At 46.7% G+C, this 23,262-nt stretch overlaps 1 protein-coding gene across 4 annotated transcripts in view; it reads left to right on the forward strand.

Moving 5' to 3' along the window:
• The window catches only part of Epb41l4b (erythrocyte membrane protein band 4.1 like 4B), a 149,251-nt gene that overhangs the window by 105,865 nt on the left and 20,124 nt on the right, over positions 1–23,262 (forward strand). For 2 of the 4 annotated variants that reach the window (XM_057790424.1, XM_057790426.1), the window contains exons 17-22: positions 96–214; positions 6,265–6,390; positions 10,702–10,769; positions 14,006–14,104; positions 17,651–17,837; positions 20,621–20,698. In XM_057790424.1, coding sequence (XP_057646407.1) covers positions 96–214; positions 6,265–6,390; positions 10,702–10,769; positions 14,006–14,104; positions 17,651–17,837; positions 20,621–20,698 — 677 coding nt within the window. The remainder of the gene's footprint in view (positions 1–95; positions 215–6,264; positions 6,391–10,701; positions 10,770–14,005; positions 14,105–17,650; positions 17,838–20,620; positions 20,699–23,262) is intronic. The other 2 variants (XM_057790425.1, XM_057790427.1) reach the window with 1 other exon arrangement.

The following is a 23,262-nucleotide window of genomic DNA, read 5'->3' on the forward strand; positions in this document are numbered from 1 at the left end:
TCTTGCGTGGCATCAAGCAGGAGGAGCAGGGAAGGAAATGAGTATCTAGCTGCCATTTCAACCCTCCTGTTTCCTTTCCCACGCCTGTGTTGCAGAGCTGAGTCCAGGAGCACCTGCCCTGTACAGCGAGGCAGCCGCCCATCTGAAGAAGCTGGAGCTGGAGACAGTGAAGACGGCGGGACCCTGGCCTGCCCTGCACATCAACCTCAACAAGGTGCGGGGCCGGCTCTGCATGGAGGGCACTGCTCTGTAGCAGGGGCCTGCTCCTCAGGTGCTTCCATTCCCGCTTCTAGTGTGTGTGCACTTGCAGGCATGCTCCTGTGTGTGCGAGTACACGTGTGTGTGTGTGTGTGTGTGTGCATGCTCATGTTTATAGGTGTCCGTGTGTGTGTACATACTCATGTGCGCAGACACGCATGTGTTCAGGTGCATGTGTGTGTGCGCGCGCGCACCCGTGTAGAGGTCAGAGGACAATCTCAGGTTTTGCTCCTCAGGTGCCAGCCACCTTCATTTTGCAGGCGAGGCCTCTTTCTGGGCTCAGACTCACCAAGTAGGCGAAGCTGGACTCACAGACTCTGACCCTGGGGCACCGACTTGTCTCTGCTGCCCTCCGGCACTGCCATTTCCAGCTTTCCTTTTTTTAAGATTTTTAATTTATGGATGTGTGTGTACCTATTTGGTATGCACACATGTGCGCCTGTGGAGACTGGAAGATGTTGGGTCCCCTAGAGCTCGCGTTCCGTGACTAATGCAGGAACCAAATTTTGGTTCTCCACAAGAGCAGCATGCTGTCTTAACTGGTGAGCCATCCCTCGAGGTCTAGGCCTGGCCTTTCCCATGCATTCTGGGCCTCGAACTCGGGTCTCAGGTGCGTGCAAGTGCTTTACTTACTGCGCCAGCTTCCCAGCTTCTCCCCCGCAGCCTTCTTGCCCTTTCTGATTAGAGTGTTTGAGGATCAGAGCCCCATTTGCCTTCTTGACGGGTGAGCTGCAGGAGGCAGCAGGTGGCACCCAAGCAAACCCTATGCCCCTTGGGTAACTCTGCTTTTCCTTGTTTTTAACTCTTATTCCGCAGTGCTTATGGCTGCTGGCTTTATTAGGGGCTTACCCAGAATTCCGAGGCATCTAGGCTCTTTTGCAAAGGATGTCACCTGGCAGAGAACTCACAAGGATTCAGTCGCCAGGACCCCGAGGAGACTGGCATGCTCTGCTGTGGGCGTGTGCCTAGCTTTTCCCCGGTGCTCAAGCTATCCCTGCCCACCTTTCTGTCCCTTTCAGAGAAGTTCACTGTGTGTGTGTGTGTAGGCCAGAGGCCAACCTTGGGTGGTGGCAATCATGGCCTATCACCTCATTTTGAGGTAGGGTGTCTCACTGACCTGACGCTTGCCTATTAGACTAGACAGGCAAACCCTAGGGATCCTCTTGACTCTTCCCCTCCAGTGGGTAACAACCCACCACAACTGGCATTCTTGAGACAGTGTGTCATGTCACCAGGTGATGGCCTTGAACTTGCTATATACTCTAGGATGGTCTTGAACTCTGATCCTCCTGCCTATCCCTCCCCTTTGCTGGATTTGCAGGCATGCATCACCATGTCCAATTTATGTGGTGTTAGGAATAGAACCCAAGGGTTTGTGCACATTGGAGAAACATCTACCAAGTGAGCCCCAGCTCCAACCCCCTACATGATACTTTATTTTTAAGGGAGCATTTTGTGGGCCAGTGAGCTGTCTTAGTGGGTAAAAGCCCTTGCACCCAGGCCTGTGGCTTGAGTTCTAGCCCTGTACATAGTGAAATGAGGGAACTGACTCCCACAAGTTGTCCTCTGACCTCTCTACATGCACAGCTGCTCACACACACGTATAAATAAGTAAATGCAGTAAAATATTGTATTTTAGGAGAACGCTATTTCTTGCAATAGACCTCTCTGGTAAGTATGACACTTCAAATGGGATCTACTGGCTTGAATGATTTATTTTTTTTCCCACCTTAAGGATGGAATCACCTCTGATTCTTCTATGGTTTTTGTAACTTCCTATTCTTTTTTAACAATTTAAAATATTATTTATTTATTTTTATTTTATGGAATCGATGTTTTATCTATGTGTATGCCTATGTAAGGCATACACATAGATAAAAGGGTCTCTTGGAACTGGAGTTACAGACATTTATGAGCCACCATGTGGGTGGACTAATTGAACCCAGGTCCTCTGGAAGAACAGTCAGTGCTCTTAATGACTGAGCCCTCTCTCCAGTACCTAGTAACTTCCTATTCTTAATTTAATGATTTTTCCCTATCCATTTCCAAGTGCTACCCCAAATGACAGCAGGAATTTTAATCTCGTCAGATTTCCCATGTGTTAATTATCTGTATTAACAGTTTAAATACACATTTAATTGTTTCCTTATCCCCAGTGACACTCCTGAACAGATGGCCTGTTCCCAGATATGACATCAATACCCTGTTGTCATTTATTTGTATATTTTGAAATCTTTAATGCCATATTGGACAATATAGTCTTTTTCTATAGTTCAAAACTGAACATAAAATATGGTGACTCAAAAAACAAACAACAAAAGCCAGACAACACAGAAGTGCTGGGGCCATGCTCTGAGCTGGAACTGCAGTCTTGTAATCTCCTGTGAAACCACTTTGTGTGTGTATGCATGTTCATGCATTCATGAGAGTGTGGACTGTTGACCAAGGTTTTCTATCCCACCTGGTCCTTGTCCTGCCTGGTTCCCGCAGTCGTTAAGTCCCAAAGAAATCACACAGAGGTCTACATTAGTTATAAACTGATAGGCCTAGTAGCTCAGACTTCTTATTAACTCTTATAACTTATATTAGCCCATTATTTTTGTCTCTGTTAGCCACGTGGCTCTGTACCTCATTTGGCGAGGCAGTCACATCTTGCTTCTTCTGTGGCTGAGTCACAATTGCAGAAATGAGCTTTCCTCTTCCCAGAATTCTCCTGTTCTCAATCACCCTACCTCTACTTCCTGCCTGGTTGTTCCGCCTATACTTCCTGCCTGGCTACTGGCTAATCAGCATTTATTAAAATACAATTGACAGGGTATAGACCATTGTCCCACAGCAGTGGGGTGCATGGGTGGGCGTGGAAGAGTGAGTGTGTGGAGGTCAGAGGGTAGCCTGCGTGTTGGTCCTCAGGCCGCTTCCACCTTTACTGGAGACAGGATCTCTCAGTGGCCTGGAACTTCACTACACAGGCCAGCCTAGCTGGTCCTGCGGGCTCCCAGGGATCTGCTGGTCTCAACCTCTTGTCTTATCATCAGTGAGATAACAGCATGTCCCACCCAGCACTAGAGACGCCTTCTAAGCAAAATGGGTCACACAAAGATGCACAAAGTTTGCAGTTTCTTGTTGGCCTTCAACAGAGGTGATCCACGTGACTGAGCAATCATGCTTTCAGCTCGCGGGACAGAAGCGAGCTGGCTTGACTTGTGTGTCCCAAACGGCAGTCTAGGTTGGCTGAATTTAAGGGGAAAAATCAATGCTGAATCCTTTTCTTATTTTAGCAGCATTCCATTATTTGAAGCAGGTCTTCATTACTGTCAGAATAACCACTTCCCCGTAAGTCATTGTCACAACCCTCCAATGGGCTCCTAACTAATTAAATTCCTGTTTTCCAACATGCCACCCCCAAATTAAAATCAACTACAAATATATTTATAAAAAAAATCTATTCAAGTATGAAATAAAAATCTTAATGCAACTGGATTTACAAACACAAAATACATTACCCTAAACCCGCGCTGTAAACCTTCAAGATATTAAGTTACATGTAAATTACTTATTTCCCTAAAGAAGGATGCTCCATCTCTTGGGATAATGAATCCCATGTCATGTGACATTTCCCCAAGCCTAGCATGACAATTTAGTGTCGTTACTGTCCTCAATTCTCAGGCATACCTGACTGTATTTTCTTTTCTAACTATAGAGTCTAGCATAAGAATGCCATTCATACCTTTTTCTCATTTGAGCATCTTAAAGTTCTTACGAAGGGGGAGATAGCAGCAGAGAGGTTAGGGGAGCTCATGTGGATGAGTGGTTGAGAATTCTGGCTTTGGACTTCATCAGCATCTTCATTCCTGACCCTTGGCCCTTCTGCTTCCCCCTATATGATCCTGAGCAAGTGGCTTCCCATGGCCCTGCTTTGATTTTTCTCATCTATGAACTGAGGGGAAATGATGTTTTGCTTTCTCTTCTGACCATGTAAATATTTCCCTTTGATGGAGGAGAGCTTGGAATTGAACACTGGTACCCTACCAAACTGTATAACCAGCCCAAAGTCATCTGCTTTCTGCTAGAGTGAAGATGGTGAAGGTACCAGCAACAGAAGCTAGCAAAAGTGGCTTAGCACGTTGGTTGAGCAGGGAAGACATTGCTGCCAAGCCTACAGTCAGTATCTGGGTCCCACATGGTGGAAGGAGAGACCTGACTCTCCAAAGTTGTCTCTGACTCCCCCTCACCCCCACACACTAAATGAATAAATAAAGACTTTACGAAAAAGACTTAAAAGATACCTACATCCAAATAGGATGGACAGTGAGACTCCAGTGAGTCATACCCATGAAATACGTGGCCGATGGCTGGCTCATGGTACATCTTAGTACGCATTAGCTACTGGCATCTTCCTTTATCATCATTGCTATCGTCACCACCATCATCATCATTGTGGTCATCGTTATCATCATCACTGTCACCATCATTGTCTTCATCATCATCATCATTGTGGTTGTCACCATCATCATCCTGGTCATTACCATCATGGCCATCGTCATCTATTTTTGATGGTACCCTCCAGACACACCCCTGAGATTTTATTTCGGAATGCCTGCCTTTGTCTGTTTGGTACTAAATGACATGGCTGATGTCTCATCTCTCCCAAGTGCTCCTCTTGTTTATTGGGAGGTTCTTTTTGTTCCTCCTGCATTCCATGCCCTATTTCTTTATTAAACACATTAGCTAGCCACTTGCCCTGCGCTTCCTCTGTGGCTTTCATTATATTCCTACAGTGGATACCATGATGATCGATGGAACTTTTTTTTTTTTTCCTGAATCTGGGTCTCACTGTATGGCCCAAGGTGACCTTGAACACATCATCTTCCTGTGGCCACCCCCTCAGTGCTGGGGTTGTAGACAAGTACCACCATGCTCAACCGCAGTGGGGCTTTTGATTTGGAGAATAGCAATTTCAGGACTTGAGGAAGTAGAGGATTTTATGACAATCCCTTCTTGCCTTGGTGTGTGGTGACTGACCTCCACCGTACCTCCTGAGACAACCGAGTTGGTGTGGGGAGTCATTTCTTATTAAACACATATCTCTTTTGATAATAGGTGTGTGTCACCATAATTGTCTATAGAAGGTGTTTATTGGACTCGGAGTCTGGGTCAAGCACCATATTGTGCTGAGACATGTAATGACTGTGACCTACAGTGTGGTGAGCAATCAGATATTATTTCCCAAAGTGGCATGTATACCATCCAAGATATTTCAGGGTTACCTGCAGGGATGAATACATTTTAGTTTAAGCACTGTGTAAATTGCATGTCTACTCCAACAATAGTCATAAAGCCTTGATTTCAAAGGTATTATTCTTTGAACATGATTCAAGTATAAATGCATAGTTACAGGCAATCCTCCCTAATTGAGTCAGATGAACTTAAGGGACATATTCACTTAACACTTGGAAGATGGCAGAAATTATGAAATTAGTGGCAAATTCCTGAAGTCCAAAAGTGTGATGCAGGGTCTAGGAGGAGGGAGCTTGAAGCCCGGGTCACACCTGCTACATATAAATTAAGATAATTAAGAGATGCAAATTCCTTATCGAGAGTCATGGTATCTGGCAAGATTTACTGAACAAAGACCAGCAAGTATTTTGTGTTCTTTTCCTTGATCCTGCAAATGACTGACTTGTATTTTGCTATCTCAGAGGTAGCAGTTTGAGGGAAATGGCTCTAGGCTCGACTGGCCCGGGGAGGAGATGCTGTGGCCTTGGCCTGTCACTGGTTCTTGCTGCCTGATCTTGAACCTTCATGTGATACCTGATATGTCCAGTCCGTCCCTCACTAGAGTGGGGTGACATGCGGAAAGTCTCTGCATTGGAAAACAACAGCACAAAAGGAAGCTTATCAGGACACATGCGTCCATGCTTAGAACCCTGTGTTATTTGTCATTGTGGTTGTTGGGGGGAAGTTTTCCTTCCGTTTGTTCACAATTGGTCCTCTTTTTTGTCTCAGGCTGAGGAAAAGAAAGTTTCTGAGAAAACCCTTCAGACCCCTTTGCTGCCTTCCCCGGTGGCGGATCACGTGAAGTGTAACATTCTGAAGGCCCAACTGGAGAACGCATCTCGTGTGAGTGCCCAGGTACGTGGGGCGAATGCTCCTTCAATATCGTGTTTCAGGATTTCCTCAGTGCCACCCTGGAGGACAATGACACAGCGCCTGTCAGGGGCCAGTGGAGAGACAAGAATCACCTCTTGGGATGGGAGCCTGGATTTTATTATTTTGTAAATTACATTTTATTTCTTTGTGAGGAGGGATGCAGGGGCACGTGCCGTAAAGTGCTGGTGGAAGTCAGAGGACCACTTTGTGCCGGAGTCGGCTCTCACCTTCCACCACGTGGGTTCTAAGGATTGAACTCCAGTTGTCTGACTTGGCAGCAGGCACTTTTAGCTGCTCAACTGTCTCACTGGCTCTAGGAAGCCTGGGTTTTCATGCAAAGAATTTTTAACCAGTGTGGTTATTATTTATGCAAGCAGGAAATGGGAGGCAGCGGCTCTCACATGCTAGTTGCTTGAGGGCCCTCAGCAGAGCTGCATCCCACCCCCGGGGGTTCAGTTAGTCAGTGTGGGAGCTAGTGATCTGCACATCTAACCAGCTTCCTGAACTGTGCTTTGAGTCACGCTACTCCAAGGACCTGGAGGTGGCGTCTCCAGGAAGCACTTTCCATCCCAACAGCTTGGGGAACAAATAGTCTACAAATAAGGACATTCCAATGCCGAGAGGAAGCGTTCCACACAGGTGAACCGTAGACTCCTGAGGGCAGCTCCCTGTGGCCTGCTCTGGTATCTAACTTGATGAGGCACATGTGGTTTGGTGGCACACTCTGAGGCGGGGGTAGGGGGTGAGGGGTGGGGGTTAGGGGGGTGGGGGTGGTATTCCGCCGATTCTGTGTCTGTGATGGACAGGATGACACTAGATCTCCTGGTGCTGTGATACTGTAACCTGACTTAGATGTTCCTGTGTAGGAGTGGGCCCCAGAGTTGAAGAAGCCAGGTTGGGGCAATCCAGAACTGGGGAGCCGTGAATTCCTCCTCTCTGGCGCCCCCTGTTGGCAAAGGAAAATCGGTTCGCTGGTTCTCAGCCCAGGTTCAAGATGGAGGGAAGAACTTGGAGATGAGAGAGGATAGCATAATAACCGCCATAAACCTATGGCACAGATCACCGGCCCCACGGTGACCGCTAATAACACACCTTCTGCCGCCCTAAATGAGGGGTCCAAGGCAGTGGCGCCAGTCACAGCCTACATTCAAGGAGAAACTATTGGCTATCCCTGCCCTGAAAACAGCTATGCTTGGGCTGAGAGGATGGCTCAGAGGCTAAAGGTGCTTGTCACCACCCCTGAAGGTCTGAGTTCAATCCACAGGACCCATATGGTTGCATAAGAGAGCCAAGTCTTTAAACTTGTGCTCTGACTTCTCCATGTGCGTCATGACAAGCGTGTTCGTGCATATGCACACACACACACATGCTCACACACACAAAGTTGTTCAAGAGAACAATATGTAAGAACAGACAGGTCATATGAACCTACTATCTCTACTTACATTGTCAAAAGTACTCGGCAATGTCTTCATTCTCTTTTCACATAGTAACAGTCTATACGATTTAAATCCTCCCAGAAGATGTCATGAGAAAGAAGAGCAAGCCTACAAGGTTTCTTTCATGTGGAGGCTGTCATGTAAACAGGGGACAGGATGGCAGAGACTATGTGTTGGAAAGTCAGTTGGTTCAATGGTTCTCAACCTTCCTGATGCTGGGACCCTTCAATACAGTTCCTCGGGCTGTGCTGACCCCCAATCATAAAATTATTTCATTGCTACTTCATAACTATAATTTTGCTACTCTTATGACTCATAAGAAAATCTGTGTTTTCTGATGGTCTTAGGTGACCCCTGTGGACGGGTCCTTCGACTTCTAACAGGTCATGGCTCACAGGTTGAGAACCACTGGCTCTGGTTTGAATTCTGATCTATTTCTTAGTGATGTTACCATAAACTTGTTTCCTGCCTTCTTTGAGCCTCGTTTGTTCGGTACCAAGACTGGGAACTGGCTGGGTCTGGGTGATGTATGTCTGCAGTCTGTAGTCCCAGGCACTTGGGAGTCGGAGACAGGGAGGTCTCAAATGCCCAGGAGCTAGAGACCAGCTTGGGACAACGTAGTATGATTTCTTCTCCTGGGGCTGAAGAGACAGCTCAGAGGTTAATTAAAAGTATTTTTCTTTGCAAGCTTGAGGACTGGGATTTGGATCCCAGCATGCATATACATGCCGGGTGTCATCCCATCCACGCCTATAACCCCAGCACTTATTGGGGTAGAGACAGAAGGATTGCTGGGGCTTGCTTGCTGCCAGCCTGGCTGTAAGGCTACTAGCTCCAGGTTCAGCAAGAGACCCTCAAAGGTGGACAGTAATTAAGGAGGACACGACTCCCTTTTCTAGCCTATGTGCCCTTGTAAACACTCATGCACATAGACCACACACCGATACCCTTCATACACTCACAAGTTAACAAAACAAAACAAACAAAAACAAGGTAAAAAGCTACCACCCTAGGCAACTGTGAAGATTAAAGGACACCATGTAGCTCAGGTGCAGGGCCTGACATCATCTCATAGAGGTACAGATAAGAACAATTACAGACTAAGGTTAGGGACTGAATTGCTGGGGACATTGAGGGGTGTAGGTGATGGCGGTGACATTTTTTCCACGATAGTCAGGTTGACTCCTCACCTCCAGCTGAGCAATTTCAGGGCTGTCAGGGTGACTCAAGTGATAAAGCCACATGGTGCCAACCCCGGACGACGCTAGCATCTACATGGTAGAAGAAGGGCATTAGCTCTGCCAGGTTGTCCTTTGGCTTCCACGTGCGTACTGAGCAAGTGCACACACACACACACACACACGTATAAGTGTAATAAAAACATTTTTAAAAACTCAGCTATTTCAAGTTCCAGTCACAACTGGTGGCCTTAATTGTACCCCCACTGCTGTTTCCACGTATGCCGTTTTGTACTCTCCCCAAGCAAATCAAACTGGCACGTGTTTCATAGCTTACGGAGTTGGCGCTATGCATATTAGGGAGCTCGGCCATGCTCCCAGGGTTCTCACGCTGCTCGAATCCTCTGTGGGGGAAGGAGCGGGGAAAGACTCAAAGAAAAGAAGAATAGAGAGATAGTGGAAGGGCCTTAAAGCAGCGGAGGAGAGAGGCAGGTGTGAGATCAGTAATTCCCGGAATGCTGGCCCTGGCGGATGCTTAGAGTGCTAGAATGACGTACAGCCACCCCACCGCTCCCTTCAAAGCAGCGTATGAGCCTCTTAGAGATTCTAAGAAGCCCTGCAGGGAAGAAGCCTGCCTTATTTTCTGTCACCCTCATACCATGGACCATTTTGTAAATGGCTCCCACTGACCTCCACAGAAGCAGTATTCTCAGGAACACCAGACCCTACCATAGGAATCCCTGGGTTGCTGTGGTTTGAGAGTTTGGGGCATAAGGTGTTGGTATGCAGCCCTGCATCCTGCCAGGGGCTGAGCACCAGTTCCCTGTGGGGTCAGTGCAGAGCTCAGGTATATAGAAAGGAAGCCAGTCGTGCTGATGGGTGCTGACGGATGCTGCCTCTGGAAAAGGCAGGGTTGCATCCATCTGTGGACAGCTGCAGCAGCCTAAGAAGGCAGTACCCTCCAAGTCAGTCTCCTTGGCATCTTTGGTCAACACCTAGTCAGAGCATGCGGACCGTGGGCTGGTCATCTCCCCATGGACTGCTGGTGTACAGAGGCCAAGCATGAGGACCGTGGGCTGGTCATCTTCCCACAGACTGCCAGTGTACAGAGGCTGAGCATGCGGGCCGTGGGCTGGCCATCTTCCCCACAGACTGCCGGTGTGCATACTATTCAGCTGGCTGTGTGGGTGTCCCTTCCTCCCTTGTCATTCTCAGGGACCCACCAGAGGGAGAAAAATAAGACTTGCATCAAAATCAAATGACATCATCCCTTCCGGGTTTGTTCCTTGAATGTACAGGATTCCAAGATCCTTTTAAAGCTGCACCTGTAAGTGTAGCCCAGTCTTGTTCTTGATACACAGAGTGGCATTAGGGATTGAACTGCGGGGTTGCTTTTCCCACACCATCACCTTCTCATTCAGGAAGGAGCTGACACATAGCAAAAGTGCTCAATAGAAGTATGACTGCCAGGACTGACTGCATTGAACGATCGCTTCTCAGTCCGCAGCGTGAATGACTCGAGAAAGCGTCTTTGTTGTTTATTATGTAATGGGAGTAAGTTTGAATTACCTCTGTGGGCCTTCCCAGCTCTCCAACCCTTCGAATGCAGAGGACCCGAAAGCATTTTTAAACACGCCGAGCTACGTTACATTTGACTAATTCGTTTTCTTCCACAGATGGGAAAAGAGGAGCCCACCTTTGTAAATATCAATAAGAAATCAAGTCTTCAGGACGCAAACGTAAGGTCTGTGGCTTCTTGTTTGAATGGGGGAATGCTGCTGCGTCCTCCCATTATGCTGGAAGTATGGCTCCTGGGGAAACTGGGTGACAAGAGCAATGAGGGACAGCAAAGCAGAGAGAATAGGGGCCCGAAGAAACCAGTTACTTAGTCCCAGATGAACACTGTGGCCTGCCATACTAGCAAATAGCTCAGCCTCCTTGAGTGGTTTCTGGAGCTTGCAGAACTGACCTTCCAGCAAAGGTGCTGAAAAGCTCTGGCTTAGAGGAGAGTCATCCTCGGTAACACGGGAAAGAGGACCTTCCCAGTGGCTTCTGCTCACTGCTCTTCCCTGGGCCCGTCATTTCTGTGCTTCGTCAGAACTGGAACCACATGTGTTTGCTGATGCTTTCAGCCACTATCTCCCCACCCCATGCCCCAGGGGATATCCCCCTCTTAGCCCAAGTGACTGACAGCAGATCATCATCGCAGTCCTTTTGCCATCTTGGTGGTTTGTCATTACCTGCTCTTCAGAGGGCTTCCTTTGGTGCTCCTCAAATGTACAGCAGATTCTCCTATTGAAAATCCTAGGTTCTGGCTGGGGAGGTTAACTCAGTAGTGGAGAGCCTGCCTCGTATGCTCAAGGCTCTGGTTTCTATCCTCAACAACACAAAACAGATAAACAAAACAAACAGTAGACTCCTGAGTCCCACCCCTTCTTGAGATTCTGTGTGTTGGTATGGGAGTAGGAGTGGTGGAGGGATGGGAAAAAGCATTTTAGTGAGTGCCTGGGTGTCGTGGGAAATGTTACACTTGATGCTCAAAGTTAGAGCTGACGTTTCTGTTGGTTCTTGTGATTTCCAATCTGCATTCTCATCCAAGTTAGTCATCCTCCAAGGACAGGGACACATTCACTCCTGGACTTTTTGGGGACTTAATTCTAGCTTGGGGAAGGGGCAGCTGAGGTGGAGAATTCTTTTCTGTCATGTACAAGGGCCTGAGTTCCATCCCCAGCACTAGAAAGAGCAAACTAACCAAACAATGGCTGTTCCCCTCCCTACCCACTGTCCTTCCCTCACCCGTCTCCAGACTTGGAGAACAGCATCGCTATTATCTGTCTCCTACCCAAGCTTGAAACTCAAGAGTCCTTGTGCCCGCTACCCACCTCATCCCCTTGTCTAATTGGTCACCATCATCCATCAATTTGAGTTTCGTGTTATCTCCAAAAATATGTTCAGGAACTTAATCCCTGTCCTTCCCTATAAGAAGCTTTCTCATTGGACTGTCCTTGCATGTCAGCCCCCAAATAATGACTCGGAGATTTATTATTGATTATGAAAGCTTAGCCTTAGCTTAGTCTTTTTTTATACTAGCACTTATAACTTAAATCAACCCATATTTTTATTAATCTGAGTTCTACCCCATGACTTTTACCTCTCTCCCATTCTGTGTGTCCATCTGGGTGATGTTCTCTTTTCCTCTCTCTGCCAGGAAGTCCCGCCTCTATCTCCTGCCTAGCTATTGGCTGCTCAGCAATTTATTATACCAATCACAGCAGCACATCTTCACACAGTGTAAAAGTATTCCACAATGCCTCCCTACCCCTGTCTCTTACTGTAGATCATTAATACCCTTGTTCTCCCCCCAGTACATTCTTGGCTCTGAGGATATTTTTACAATGCTAACTTGATAATGCCACTCCTCAGACTAAAACCTTTAGTTACTGCCATTGCCTTTGGAGTAAACTCAGCCTGAATTTCCTCCTGACGGGTTCCTCCCTGCTTTCATTCTGGTCCCTACCCCTTGGCCTGCTGCTGAGACCTCTTCCATGTCAGGTGGTAGGGATGGTACCCTGCATTCAGCCAGGCATCTTACTTACATCGATGATCTTCCCTGCATCAGGCTTAGAACCCTAGGAGATATGGTCGTTTAAGGGACCGTGTATGGCTACCCTGCAGTTCTGGTCTAGGGGACCATGAATTCAGCACATGGACTCAAATTCCTTATTCATTCTTTCCTATGTTTATTCACAAGCATTTGCTAGTCGCTGGCTACAAACATACCACATAAGCAGACAGTAAATAGAAGAGAAAATAGACATGCGGAAGTGTCCATTGATCTGTCAGGGTCCCTTGCTTGGGGCCTCACCTTGTTTCGATGACTCTTTGGTGTTAGGAGGTGATCACTGTTTTTTAAAAAAAATATAAAATTAGTTATGACCATAAAAATATATTAAAGATTTCCCTTAAAATCGCCACTTTGGGGCTAGGAAGATGACTGAAATTGATTAAAAGGCCCCACTGTAAGGTCTTACAAATTCAGTTTAATCCTCAGACCCACATGATAGAGGAGAATTGACTCTTAAATTCTGTCTGTTCTCCAGCCTCTATATACACACTTGAACACACACAGAGAATAAATCAATAAAACATGATAAAAGTCAGTTTTAAAAAGAGCCTTTGGGTTGTCATAAATGATTGAGGAAAAACAAAAGGAAAATGTAATATATTTTTACTTTTATTTATGTGTATGTGTTCATGTAACTGTGTATAGATGCCCTGAGGGGCTAGAGGAGAGCATCACATCTTCTGGAAGCATTATGGATAATCATGAGACCCCCCAGCATGGGTGCTGGGAATAAAACTCAGGTCCTCTGGAAGAACAGTACTCAATTCTTAACCACTGAGTCATCTCTTTTTAAAAACATTTTCTCATATACATAGTATTAAAATGTTTTAGAAACAGTCCTATAATTGTTCTGATTATATGTTCTCATTTAAAATATGTTTTAGATATAGTATTTACTGTACACTGTAGCTTCATTATGTACTATAGTCACAGCCCCTGTGGGCTATTAGACTAACTATCATGGCTACCAGATATTGGGAGCTAAAGCTGTGTTAATCACGGGTTTTTCTTCATTCATTTCACAGCAAGACCTGGCTATGAACCAATCCCTCGTACTGAGGTTGGGCTTTGGAGGCAAGGCAGTTTTATTTGGTACTTCACCCAGTTATATGTAATTCCCCACTTGCTATGGTCCCATCTCTTTAATTTTTGCTTGTCTATTTGATTTTGGGCTTTTCTGCATTTGTAGTATAATGTCAATTATTAAGTAGAACCGAAAGTCAAGAGCAATTGGGTTTCTGAACCATCAGAATCAATAAGCTGTCTATTAAGCGAGAAGCAGTTCAGAAGAAGAATACAAGGGCATTAACCTTTGGTTGTTGCTGTTGTTTTGCTTTGCTTTGCTTTGTCTCCAGAAGCCCCATTCCTATACGTGTGGAAACAGCCCAGCCAGCTGTGGAGAAGCCAGAAATCAAGCCTCCCCGAGTGAGGAAGTTAACAAGACAATACAGTTTGTGAGTTCTACGCTTGTATACCCCTGTCTCATTATGCATGAACATTTAGTGATATCCCTGCCCCAGGCACCCTCTCAGATGGGCATCCCCCAGATTTTGTTTAATTCCCAATTAGGTTGTAATGGAACCAGAGTTTTCTTCATGAAAACATCACACAGTGGTCACCCTTGTCCTCGTTGACTGTGGTATAGTAAACTATTCTCAGCATTCCATGCTTGCCTCCTCCCAGTTAGAGGACTGGGAGTCTGGCAGAGCCTCTCTGGGCTTCTCTGTTGGGGTCTCTCGCAAGGCTACAGATTGTTCCCTAGGGTCTTGGTCACCTCTGAGGGTTCCTTTATGTGCTTGCTATCAGAATCTATAGGCAAGGAGGCTGTTGGACCCAGGTTACCCTGAGCTTACAGTCTTGAAAGGTTTCTCTGTCAGAACAGAGAGAATGCCAGCGAGAGGAAGGTTAGTCTTGCATAGCCTCATCGCAGCAAAGACATCCTGTTGTTTTTGCCATGTTCCGTTTATTGGAAACACCTTGTTAGGCCCAGCTCACACTTTAGAGGAGGATTGCATGGGTGAATGGTTACCTTAGTAATCACCAGAGGCCATAAGGGAAGCTGCCTCGGCATCCCCTGGCTTGATAGTAAAATGCTTAGCATGATCGGTCGACAGAACCAGAGAGAAGCAAGGGGCCACATATGATGTCAGGACCTACCCAGTTTCCTTCCACTTAATCCAGCAAAATTCTCTTGGCTGCTGTCCCAAGCATGTCGGGTACAGCAGAGTGGCTGTGGTGATCCCCATCTCCCATCTCACCTCATTGCTTCATAATGTACAGGGGGCAAAGACGGACTTGTAAATCTCACCCCGAACAAGACTCAGCCGCAGGTTGGAGTACTGATTGCAATGGAGTTCCTGTTTTTGGCCCCAGCTGTGGCTCAGCCCTGACCCCCCCTGGGTATGGTGTTTCTTAGATGCAGAGGAATCTCCAGGCACGGTAGAAAATGTGGGCAGCCTAGGGCTCCCGAGATTCTAGATAACATTCAGGCTCCTGTGTAGCTCTGGGATCCTGAGAGATGAACACGTTGGACCAGACTTTCTTTCTTTTCCATTTGTGTGTATGTGTGTGTGCCGTATGTATGATGCATGTTTGCATGTGTGTGGGCACACGTGTGTGCGTGTGTACCTGTATGTATTTAGAGGACAAAGGTTGATCAGGAATCCACCTTATTGACGGAGGCAAAGCCAAACCCAAAGTGCACTGACATGGTTAGTCGCTAACCAGCATGCACGGGGGCCCCTGCTATGCTTTCGGAGACTACCAGACCCACCTCATTTATGTGGGTTTCTAGAGATCAAGACTCTGGTCCTCAGGCTTGGACTACAAATGCTTTAATGCTGAGCTGTGTCTTCGGTCCCCTGTTTTCACCTCTTCTGTTCTTCCATTCATTTCTTTCTAAGTATTGGAGGCCTCACCAGGGCGAAGCCAGGGCTTACCATGGGGCTACACCTCTAGCCCATTTTTCCCCAGGCAGCCTTTGACTTCTGACCTTCCTGCCTCAGCCCCCTGAGTAGCTGGGATTACAGGTCTGGGACCCCAGTCTAGCTTCAAGTGCTTTTCCTTTATCTGTAAAGTGAGCTCATACCCATCCAAGGGATTTTGTGAGGGGTCTGGCCAAAGACTGTAGGGATCCAGGATGCAGAGGGAAGTTGGGGTACAGTGCCAGAGGCCAACCCCAAACAGCCAGCAGAGATGTCCCATTAGCTCCTTGTGGGAAGGTAAAGGGGCAGCTCAAGGGGACTTAAGTGCAGCCACGTGCCCTCTCCCCAGCCCTGATGGAAACCTGGGGACATACAGCGACAGTGTTTCTAGAAGAGCCAGAGTGGCTGGGACTCAGATGATTACACCTCTGAGGATCTCTGGGGAACATATTAAACCATGAACATCTTCCTCCAGGACAGGCTGGCAGGGTTTGCCTTTCCTTTCACCTTTTAGAATTCAGAATGTTATACCTATTTGGGAGAGGTAATCATATTAAATAATGACTGACTATAGGTGGCCTGGAAGGATAGAAAATTTCACCTAATCACCAAATTGCCTGTGTTGTTTTTTTTTTTTTAAAAAAATAATCCTTTCCCCTTTGCACTTCTGCATTCAGAAAAAAGAAAAGAATTCCAAGGCAAAGATCTTCTCCATGGAAACCTGTTACAGTGTTTGAAGGCCATGTGTGGTGGCACATGACTGTAATCCCAGCACCAGGGAGGCATCAGTGGGAAGACCAGGAGTTTGAGCTAGCCTGGGCTGCATTGGTAAAGCAGCAACCAAGTTTTATGAGTTTATCATGAATTACCTCAGAAACTGAAGGTTGGAGGCTTACTGGATTTTAAATGTTTCTTTATATGCTGTAAGTTCTTAATATGCTATAAGTTCTAAGGCAAAAAAAAAAAAAAACAACTTTTTTTTTTAAGAGGGGGCTGGAGAGATGGTTCAGTGGTTGAAAGCACTTGCTACCTTCGGACCCCCAATGAGGTGACTCACAACTGCCTGTCATTCCAGCTCCAGGGGATCTGATGCCATCTGCTGGTCACTGAGGGTAGCTGCACACACATGGTGCATATACATACACAGAGAAATAAAACATTTTTTAAAAATATTCTTTTTAGAAAGAAATATTTGGAATTTTTCCTATTTTAGGCACTGTGGGTTGACTTCCTACTGTAAGAAATGAGCTAGGTTTTTTAAAATGGCTTTTTATGTAAAAACAAATAGTGATTCTGTTTTTAGGATTAGAGCACTTTTACATAAGGTAAAAAAAAATATTCACCCCTCTCTTCTGTGTCACTCATTGTATGACTAACTTTTTAAAAAACAAGGTAAAAACCTGGCAAGGCTGACAGCTCCAGTACACACTGCAGAGGTCTGGGTACCAGTGTCCATGTCATGTGGTTCATGATGGCCTGTGGCTGCAGCTGTGGGGGGGATCTGATACTTCCGGCCTCCATTGGCACATGCATATATCCACACACATACACCTGAATAAAAATAATAACTAATAAAAAATCTTTAAAAATTAAAATAAGGGTTAGAGAGATGGTTCATGAGATGAGATGGTTCATGAACACACAACTAAGAAATTATGGTATGGCCATGCAGTGGGGCATTTCTCAACATAAAAGGCCAAGACATTTTGACATATACAACAGTGTTGCTGGACTTTGAAAGCATCACATGCTTCCATGAGGCTTCGGGGATAGGCAAGCTCACTGAGACAGGCACAGGGTTGGGGAATATATAGTGGGGTGGCTACGCAACTGGGAATGCATGTCATGTCGTAGAATTCTTTGTTTATGGCTCAAATCATAAATATCATGTTATGTGTGGTTTGTCACGATGACACACACTGGCTTTTGGCCTTGTATCTTGTCTTGTAAGCTTGCGATTGAGTGAGCATCGATTTGGAAGCCATGGTCTCCCACCTTGGCCTCCCCTCCCTCCCTTCCCTGGCCCTCTCACAGCCTGTGTATTATTGTAATGAGCAGAGCTATATGTGCTTTTAGTAACCGCAGTGATGAAGATGACCTCCCTCCAGACCTGGCTGAGGCAGTGGGAGCCACCACAGCCACAACCACAAACACCACGATGTCTGCCACTCAAGCCTCGGTGCCACTGGCGTCCCCCAAAATCCAGAAAGTCAGTTCGCCTCAGAAGTCAGAAGTCAAGAGCCCACTGTCTCCAGGGGCCAAGGTATGGGAAAGAGCCTGAGGCATAATACACACTTAGTGAATGGCAAATGCTTGAGCATTTGAGTTTTGCATAAAAGATGCATGCATACACACATTCAAAAGCGGTAAAACCAGGCTGATGGTTTAGCTCGGCTGGTAGAGTTAAAGCCATGTATTTGATCCCCAGCACAGGTAGACCAGGCACAGTGGCGCATAGCCATAATCCCGACTGGGGTGAAGGCAGAATCAGAAGTTCTGGATCTCCTCCACTATACAGTGAGTGCGGGGTTAATGAGAGACCTGCCTTTCAAAAAGCAAAGCCGGTTTAAAATGAGAGTAAGGTTGGTTCCAAGGCAAAAGAGTTGATAATTAAAACTAAAAGGAGCAGCTGGGCAGTGTTGTCGCACGCCTTTAATCCCAGCACTGGAGGAGACAGAGGCAGGCGGATCTCTGTGAGTTTGAGACCAGCCTGGTCTATAAAGCGAGTTACAGGGAAGTCAGCTGTTATACAAAGAAACCCTGTCTTAAACAAACAAACAAATTAATTAATTAATTTAAAAAAGAACAAGATAAATGACAACTATTTATGAGAGACATTTTATGGTATGAAACTAAAAGCATGCACTGTGACTTAGGGTGTGTTTAAGAGATTCTTGGGGGTGATGTTGTTTTATACCTCTCTGTGGCGCTGGGTGGCTTTAAAGACAGGTACAGCAGCCACGTCTTTAGTCTCAGCATTTGGAAAGCAGAAGCAGGTGGATCTCTATGAGTTCAAGGCCAGCCTGGTCTCCTTAGTGAGTTCCAGGACAGGCTTCCACGGCGATGTAATGACATCCTGTTCTGAAAACAAACAAACAACAGACGAATAAAAGGTGCTTGACACCAAGTCTGGCGACCTGAATTTGATCCCCAAGACCTACATGGGGTAAGGAGAGAGCTGACTCCCCAAAGTTGTTCTCTTGCCTCCATACCCGCACTGTGGCATATGTGTGCACATGCATGTGTGTGTGTATGCATGTGTACGCACATACAACAAATAAATGTAACTTCAAAAGATAAAATATGTTTTAAAGCATCTTAAAATATAATAAAAGTCGGGAGCTGGAGAGATGGCTCAGAGGTTAAGAGCACTGGCTGCTCTTCCAGAGATTCTGAGTTCAAGTCCCAGCAACCACGTGGTGGCTCACAACTATCTGCAATGAGTTCTGGTGCCCTCTTCTGGCCTGTACATGCAGGAGGAACATTGTGTGCATAAATAAATAAATAAATCTTAAAAAAAAATATAATAAAAGTCAAGGGAAGAGCAGTGCCCCCAACCCCACTCTATGATGGACGATTTGGAGAAATAAAAATATAGACATGTTTGCATCCCATACCTTATATTGGATAAGGTGCGTTAATAGTTTGGAAATGAGAAATACCAGTCTCATGAAAATGCAAACATGAATGCTGGTGGCAGAGACCTTTCATGAAACATTCTTGTGCTTCCGTGTGACTCTGTCATTGATCACTCTTTGGGGATTGGTCCAAATACAACTGAATCCGTTCCTGTCCAAGTACATGCTGAGTCGAAGATGGCTGTGGTCCATGCTACTTCCTGAGGAAAGATGTGTACAGGGAGCAGGTGCCCTGGCAGCAAGATGGGAGCTCCAGGGGACTCAAGCTCCCCCATTCACACACCAGCGAGAGCTCCCCAAAGGGCAGTCTCTTTGAAAGCCCATTTCCCATGAGCCTTAGCTTCCCCTCCTCCTGAAGATGAGAAAGTCAGCAGCAATGCTCAGATCGGCACAGAAACCTCACTGGGCCTTGTGATGGCCATTGGATCCCTGACGCTTGTGTAGCTCCCAGTCTCTAAACAGCAGTGTTCCAGGCCCATATACTGTATGAACAAGGTCCATCTTTCCCAAGGCCATTTCCATATATGTCTAAAATGTGACGGGACCCCTCAGAGTTGACTAATGCAAACCAAGGCTCTCTGGCATTCTATACAGTGAATCCTGGAATCTTTTTTGAGTTTTGTTTTGTTGAGGTAGAGTTTTGCTACATAACTGGTTGGTCGAGTACTTACTCTGCGGTTTGAACCCATTGGAAATCTTCTGCCCTAGCCTCCGACATGCGAGGATTAGAAATGTAAGCCACCATACCAGTTTCACTGCCTGGAATCGGGACTCTTCTTACAGTGTGTCAAATGGGAGACAGGTTCCTTTTCTGTATCCTACAGCTGGTTGAAGATCAGACTGCAGTATTACAGAGGAGAGTGTGCAATGGTGAGCAACCATATCCTCTCAAAAGCTCCAGGGATCCCTCTCCTGGCCGTCTCTCTAGTTCAGGGCCCGATGTCAAATTGATGGGCTGTGAGTTGTGTTTTGCACTTCCTCAATGGGCCTAGAATCTACCCGGGCAGCTAAGACCTCAAGGCAGGACAAAACATTCCCTTGAACAGTCTTCAGAGGTTCTAGCGACCTCCTAGGCATCCTTCCTATTATTATGCCGCTGGCCAATTTAGCTCCTTTAAGTTGCCTGACTCTCCGTGTAGGATGGCTTCTTTGTTCTAGTTATGTATTCTACAGACTCTGTAAAACATTTCCCCAAAAACCAATTAAAAAAAAAAAAAAGACTCAAAGCACTTAAGGAAAGTAGTTTGCAGCTTTTGCAGATTGAAAGTTGGGGTTCAGCCTGGCTATTTTGTACACTGCTGAGGGAGGGGAGAAGTTGCACCCTGAGCGAAGAGTAGCCGCTTCCCTTTTTGTGAGCCCTGTCTTCTGCTCTGGGCATCGCTAACTGGGGATGTTTCTGCCTTCACAGAGTCCCTCTGACCACGGAGGCACCTTTACCTTGGGGCCAGGTGACCTGCTGATGGATTTCACAGAAGCCACTCCTCTGGTAAACGTCTTATTTTTCTAAAAGTGGAAAACCCACAGCCCGTAGGTGTCTGGCAGTGGGAGAATGGAGAGGTGGACTCTCACTGCCGCTGGAGGGCTTTCCTTTATCCTGGAAGCTCTCACAAAGGGTCAGACACCAGGGCCCCATTAACTTTTGGGGCCTTTGATGAAGGGGTGCTCCTTCTCCTCAAAGGGTGGCCGCAGGGGTCCTGCCTGTGCCTGCCTGCTGCTCCTCAAGTGTAACAGGGCTCCGCCATGCTTGGGTCTCAGCTTCCTGGCTTCCCAGGCTGTGCCCTGCATGCCCGCCCATCTGGTGCTGTTGCTTTTGGCAATCCATCTGGTCTGAAACACTGGCTCAAGGCTCTTCGCTGGCTTTCCAGACCCCTTATGCCTTATCATCATCTTTCCCGTAACAGGTCTTCCATTAGGGATAGTGGCCCTCGTGGGATTTCTGCAGGTGAGAAGCCCTTTTTAGAGGACAGAGCACCAAAGGAGTCAGGCAGGAAAGTTCTTACTTTAGTATCTGGCCACTCTTCACACACACACACACACACACACACAACCATTTTGTGTTTTGTTTTGTTTTGTTGAGACAAGGTCTCATGTAGCCCAGGCTGACTTTGAATTTGCCATGTAGCCAGAGATACCCTTGAACTTCGTTTAATCCTCCTCCCTCTAATTTCTGAGTCTGGGATATCAGCTGCCTTAGTTAGGGTTCATATTGTTGTGAAGAGACACCATGACCACGACAACTCTTATGAAGGAAAACATTTAATTGGGGAGGCTCGCTTACAGTTCAGAGGTTTAATCCATTCTCATCATGGCTGGAGCAAGGCTGCAGGCAGGCAGATGTGCTGGAGAAGGAGCTGAGAGTCTTACATCTTGACTCATAGGCAACAGGAAGTGGTCTGAGACACTGGGTGTCACTTGAGCATAAATGAGTCCTCAAAGCCTGCCTCCCCAGTGGCGTATTTCCTCCAACAAGACCACATCTATTCCAACAAAGTTACACTTCCTAATAATGCCAGTCCCTTCCAGGGCCATTGTTTTTTCAACCTACCATATCAGGTGTGTACCACCACCACGCCTGGTTTATGCAGTGTTGAGAATTGAATCCAGAATTTCCTGAGCACCCCGCAAGCATCTGCCAGCTGAGCTGCATCTTCAGCTTTTTGCCCCCCTTTAAGAATCTTGTCATTGGATAGTATCGTGTCTTCACTAAACCAGGGATATCAGGGTGACATTGTTTGTCACAGAAGTGTTCTCAGAAGAGTAAGAGGAAAGGAGGGAGGGAGGGAAACACACACACACAGAGAGAGAGAGAGAGAGAGAGAGAGAGAGAGAGAGAGAAGCACACAAGGCTAACTTTTGGCCAGGCTCAGTTTAATATCTCAATAAAGTTGAGCATAAATCATGGTCCACTTTGGGCTGGTCATAAGTCACCATTTGGGCTATGAAGTAAAAAAGGAACTTATCTCCTGAGAGCTTTGGACTTAGTTGTGGGATAGCTCCAGGTTAGAGGGCAGCTTGATAAATAGAGGGTGGCCAGGTTGATAAATGACCAAGCACCATGCAAGAGCTGTATAGAAGATGCCTAGGGAGAGGCCAGAACGAAGAGTCCTTGGGCATCAGCTTGCAAAGGAAGGACTCTGCAGCAGGCTTTCGGTAGAGTCTGGGTAGACACAGTACTTGTCATTTCTACAGCCATCTTTTTGGCCTAGCAAGTTGGACCAGTCTAAGAGCAGCTGAGAGCTACCAAGGAAGACCCTGCTCTGGGGACCATCACAATTGAGTGTATGTCATAGTGATTCATGGTCTTCTTGTTAGATGAGTTGTCAAGACCAAAGTACCCTTTTCCCCTGCCTTCCCAACAGAGTAACCACAGCGTGTGACCTCATCAGCCTTTGCACAGATATAGAAACTGAGTCCTGTAATAGACAAATCCCACAGGACTACATGGGATCTGGAACCTTGGGATCTGACCCCTCCTCCTATGCTCTCTGCATTGGATTGGGGGGAAAATCTGACCTTATCTTTGGGGAATTTGTCACTTCCAGGATGGGGAGGAGAAGAGGAGACATGGAGGAAAGTCAGGAGCTGCCAGATACATCCCAGCTGAAGTCTCTTGTCCAGGAGGGCCTCATGGGAGATGGAATGCCTGGCAGCCACCTTAGAACATCCAGTTCAGCTGGAGGGCAACTAGCTGGAAAGATCTAGAAACTCTTAGGGTGCATCCTGAGAACCTAGGAGGGAGAATGGAGGAGACAGCTAAGTTCTGAGGACCACGTGTAGCAAGGAGCTACGTGCAGCAGGATTTAGGAGCTGGGGAAAGCTGTCCCTCTGAGTTGGACTCATGGGCAACTTCCAAGCTGTTCAGTTCTGCCGCAGTAGACACCATATGTGCCTGTGTAAGCTGCTATTCCCTGCCTGGGGCCACTGGGTTTTACAGTGCGAAGAGGAGGAGTTTGGTTGACAACTAAAATAGTCTCACCCAGGCATAATAGCACACACCTGCGATCTCAGCCCTTGGGAGGCCAAGGAAGGAAGATTGCCATGAATTTCAGG

Source organism: Chionomys nivalis, chromosome 16 (assembly GCF_950005125.1).
Source record: "Chionomys nivalis chromosome 16, mChiNiv1.1, whole genome shotgun sequence".
Classification (NCBI taxonomy): Eukaryota; Metazoa; Chordata; class Mammalia; order Rodentia; family Cricetidae; genus Chionomys; species Chionomys nivalis.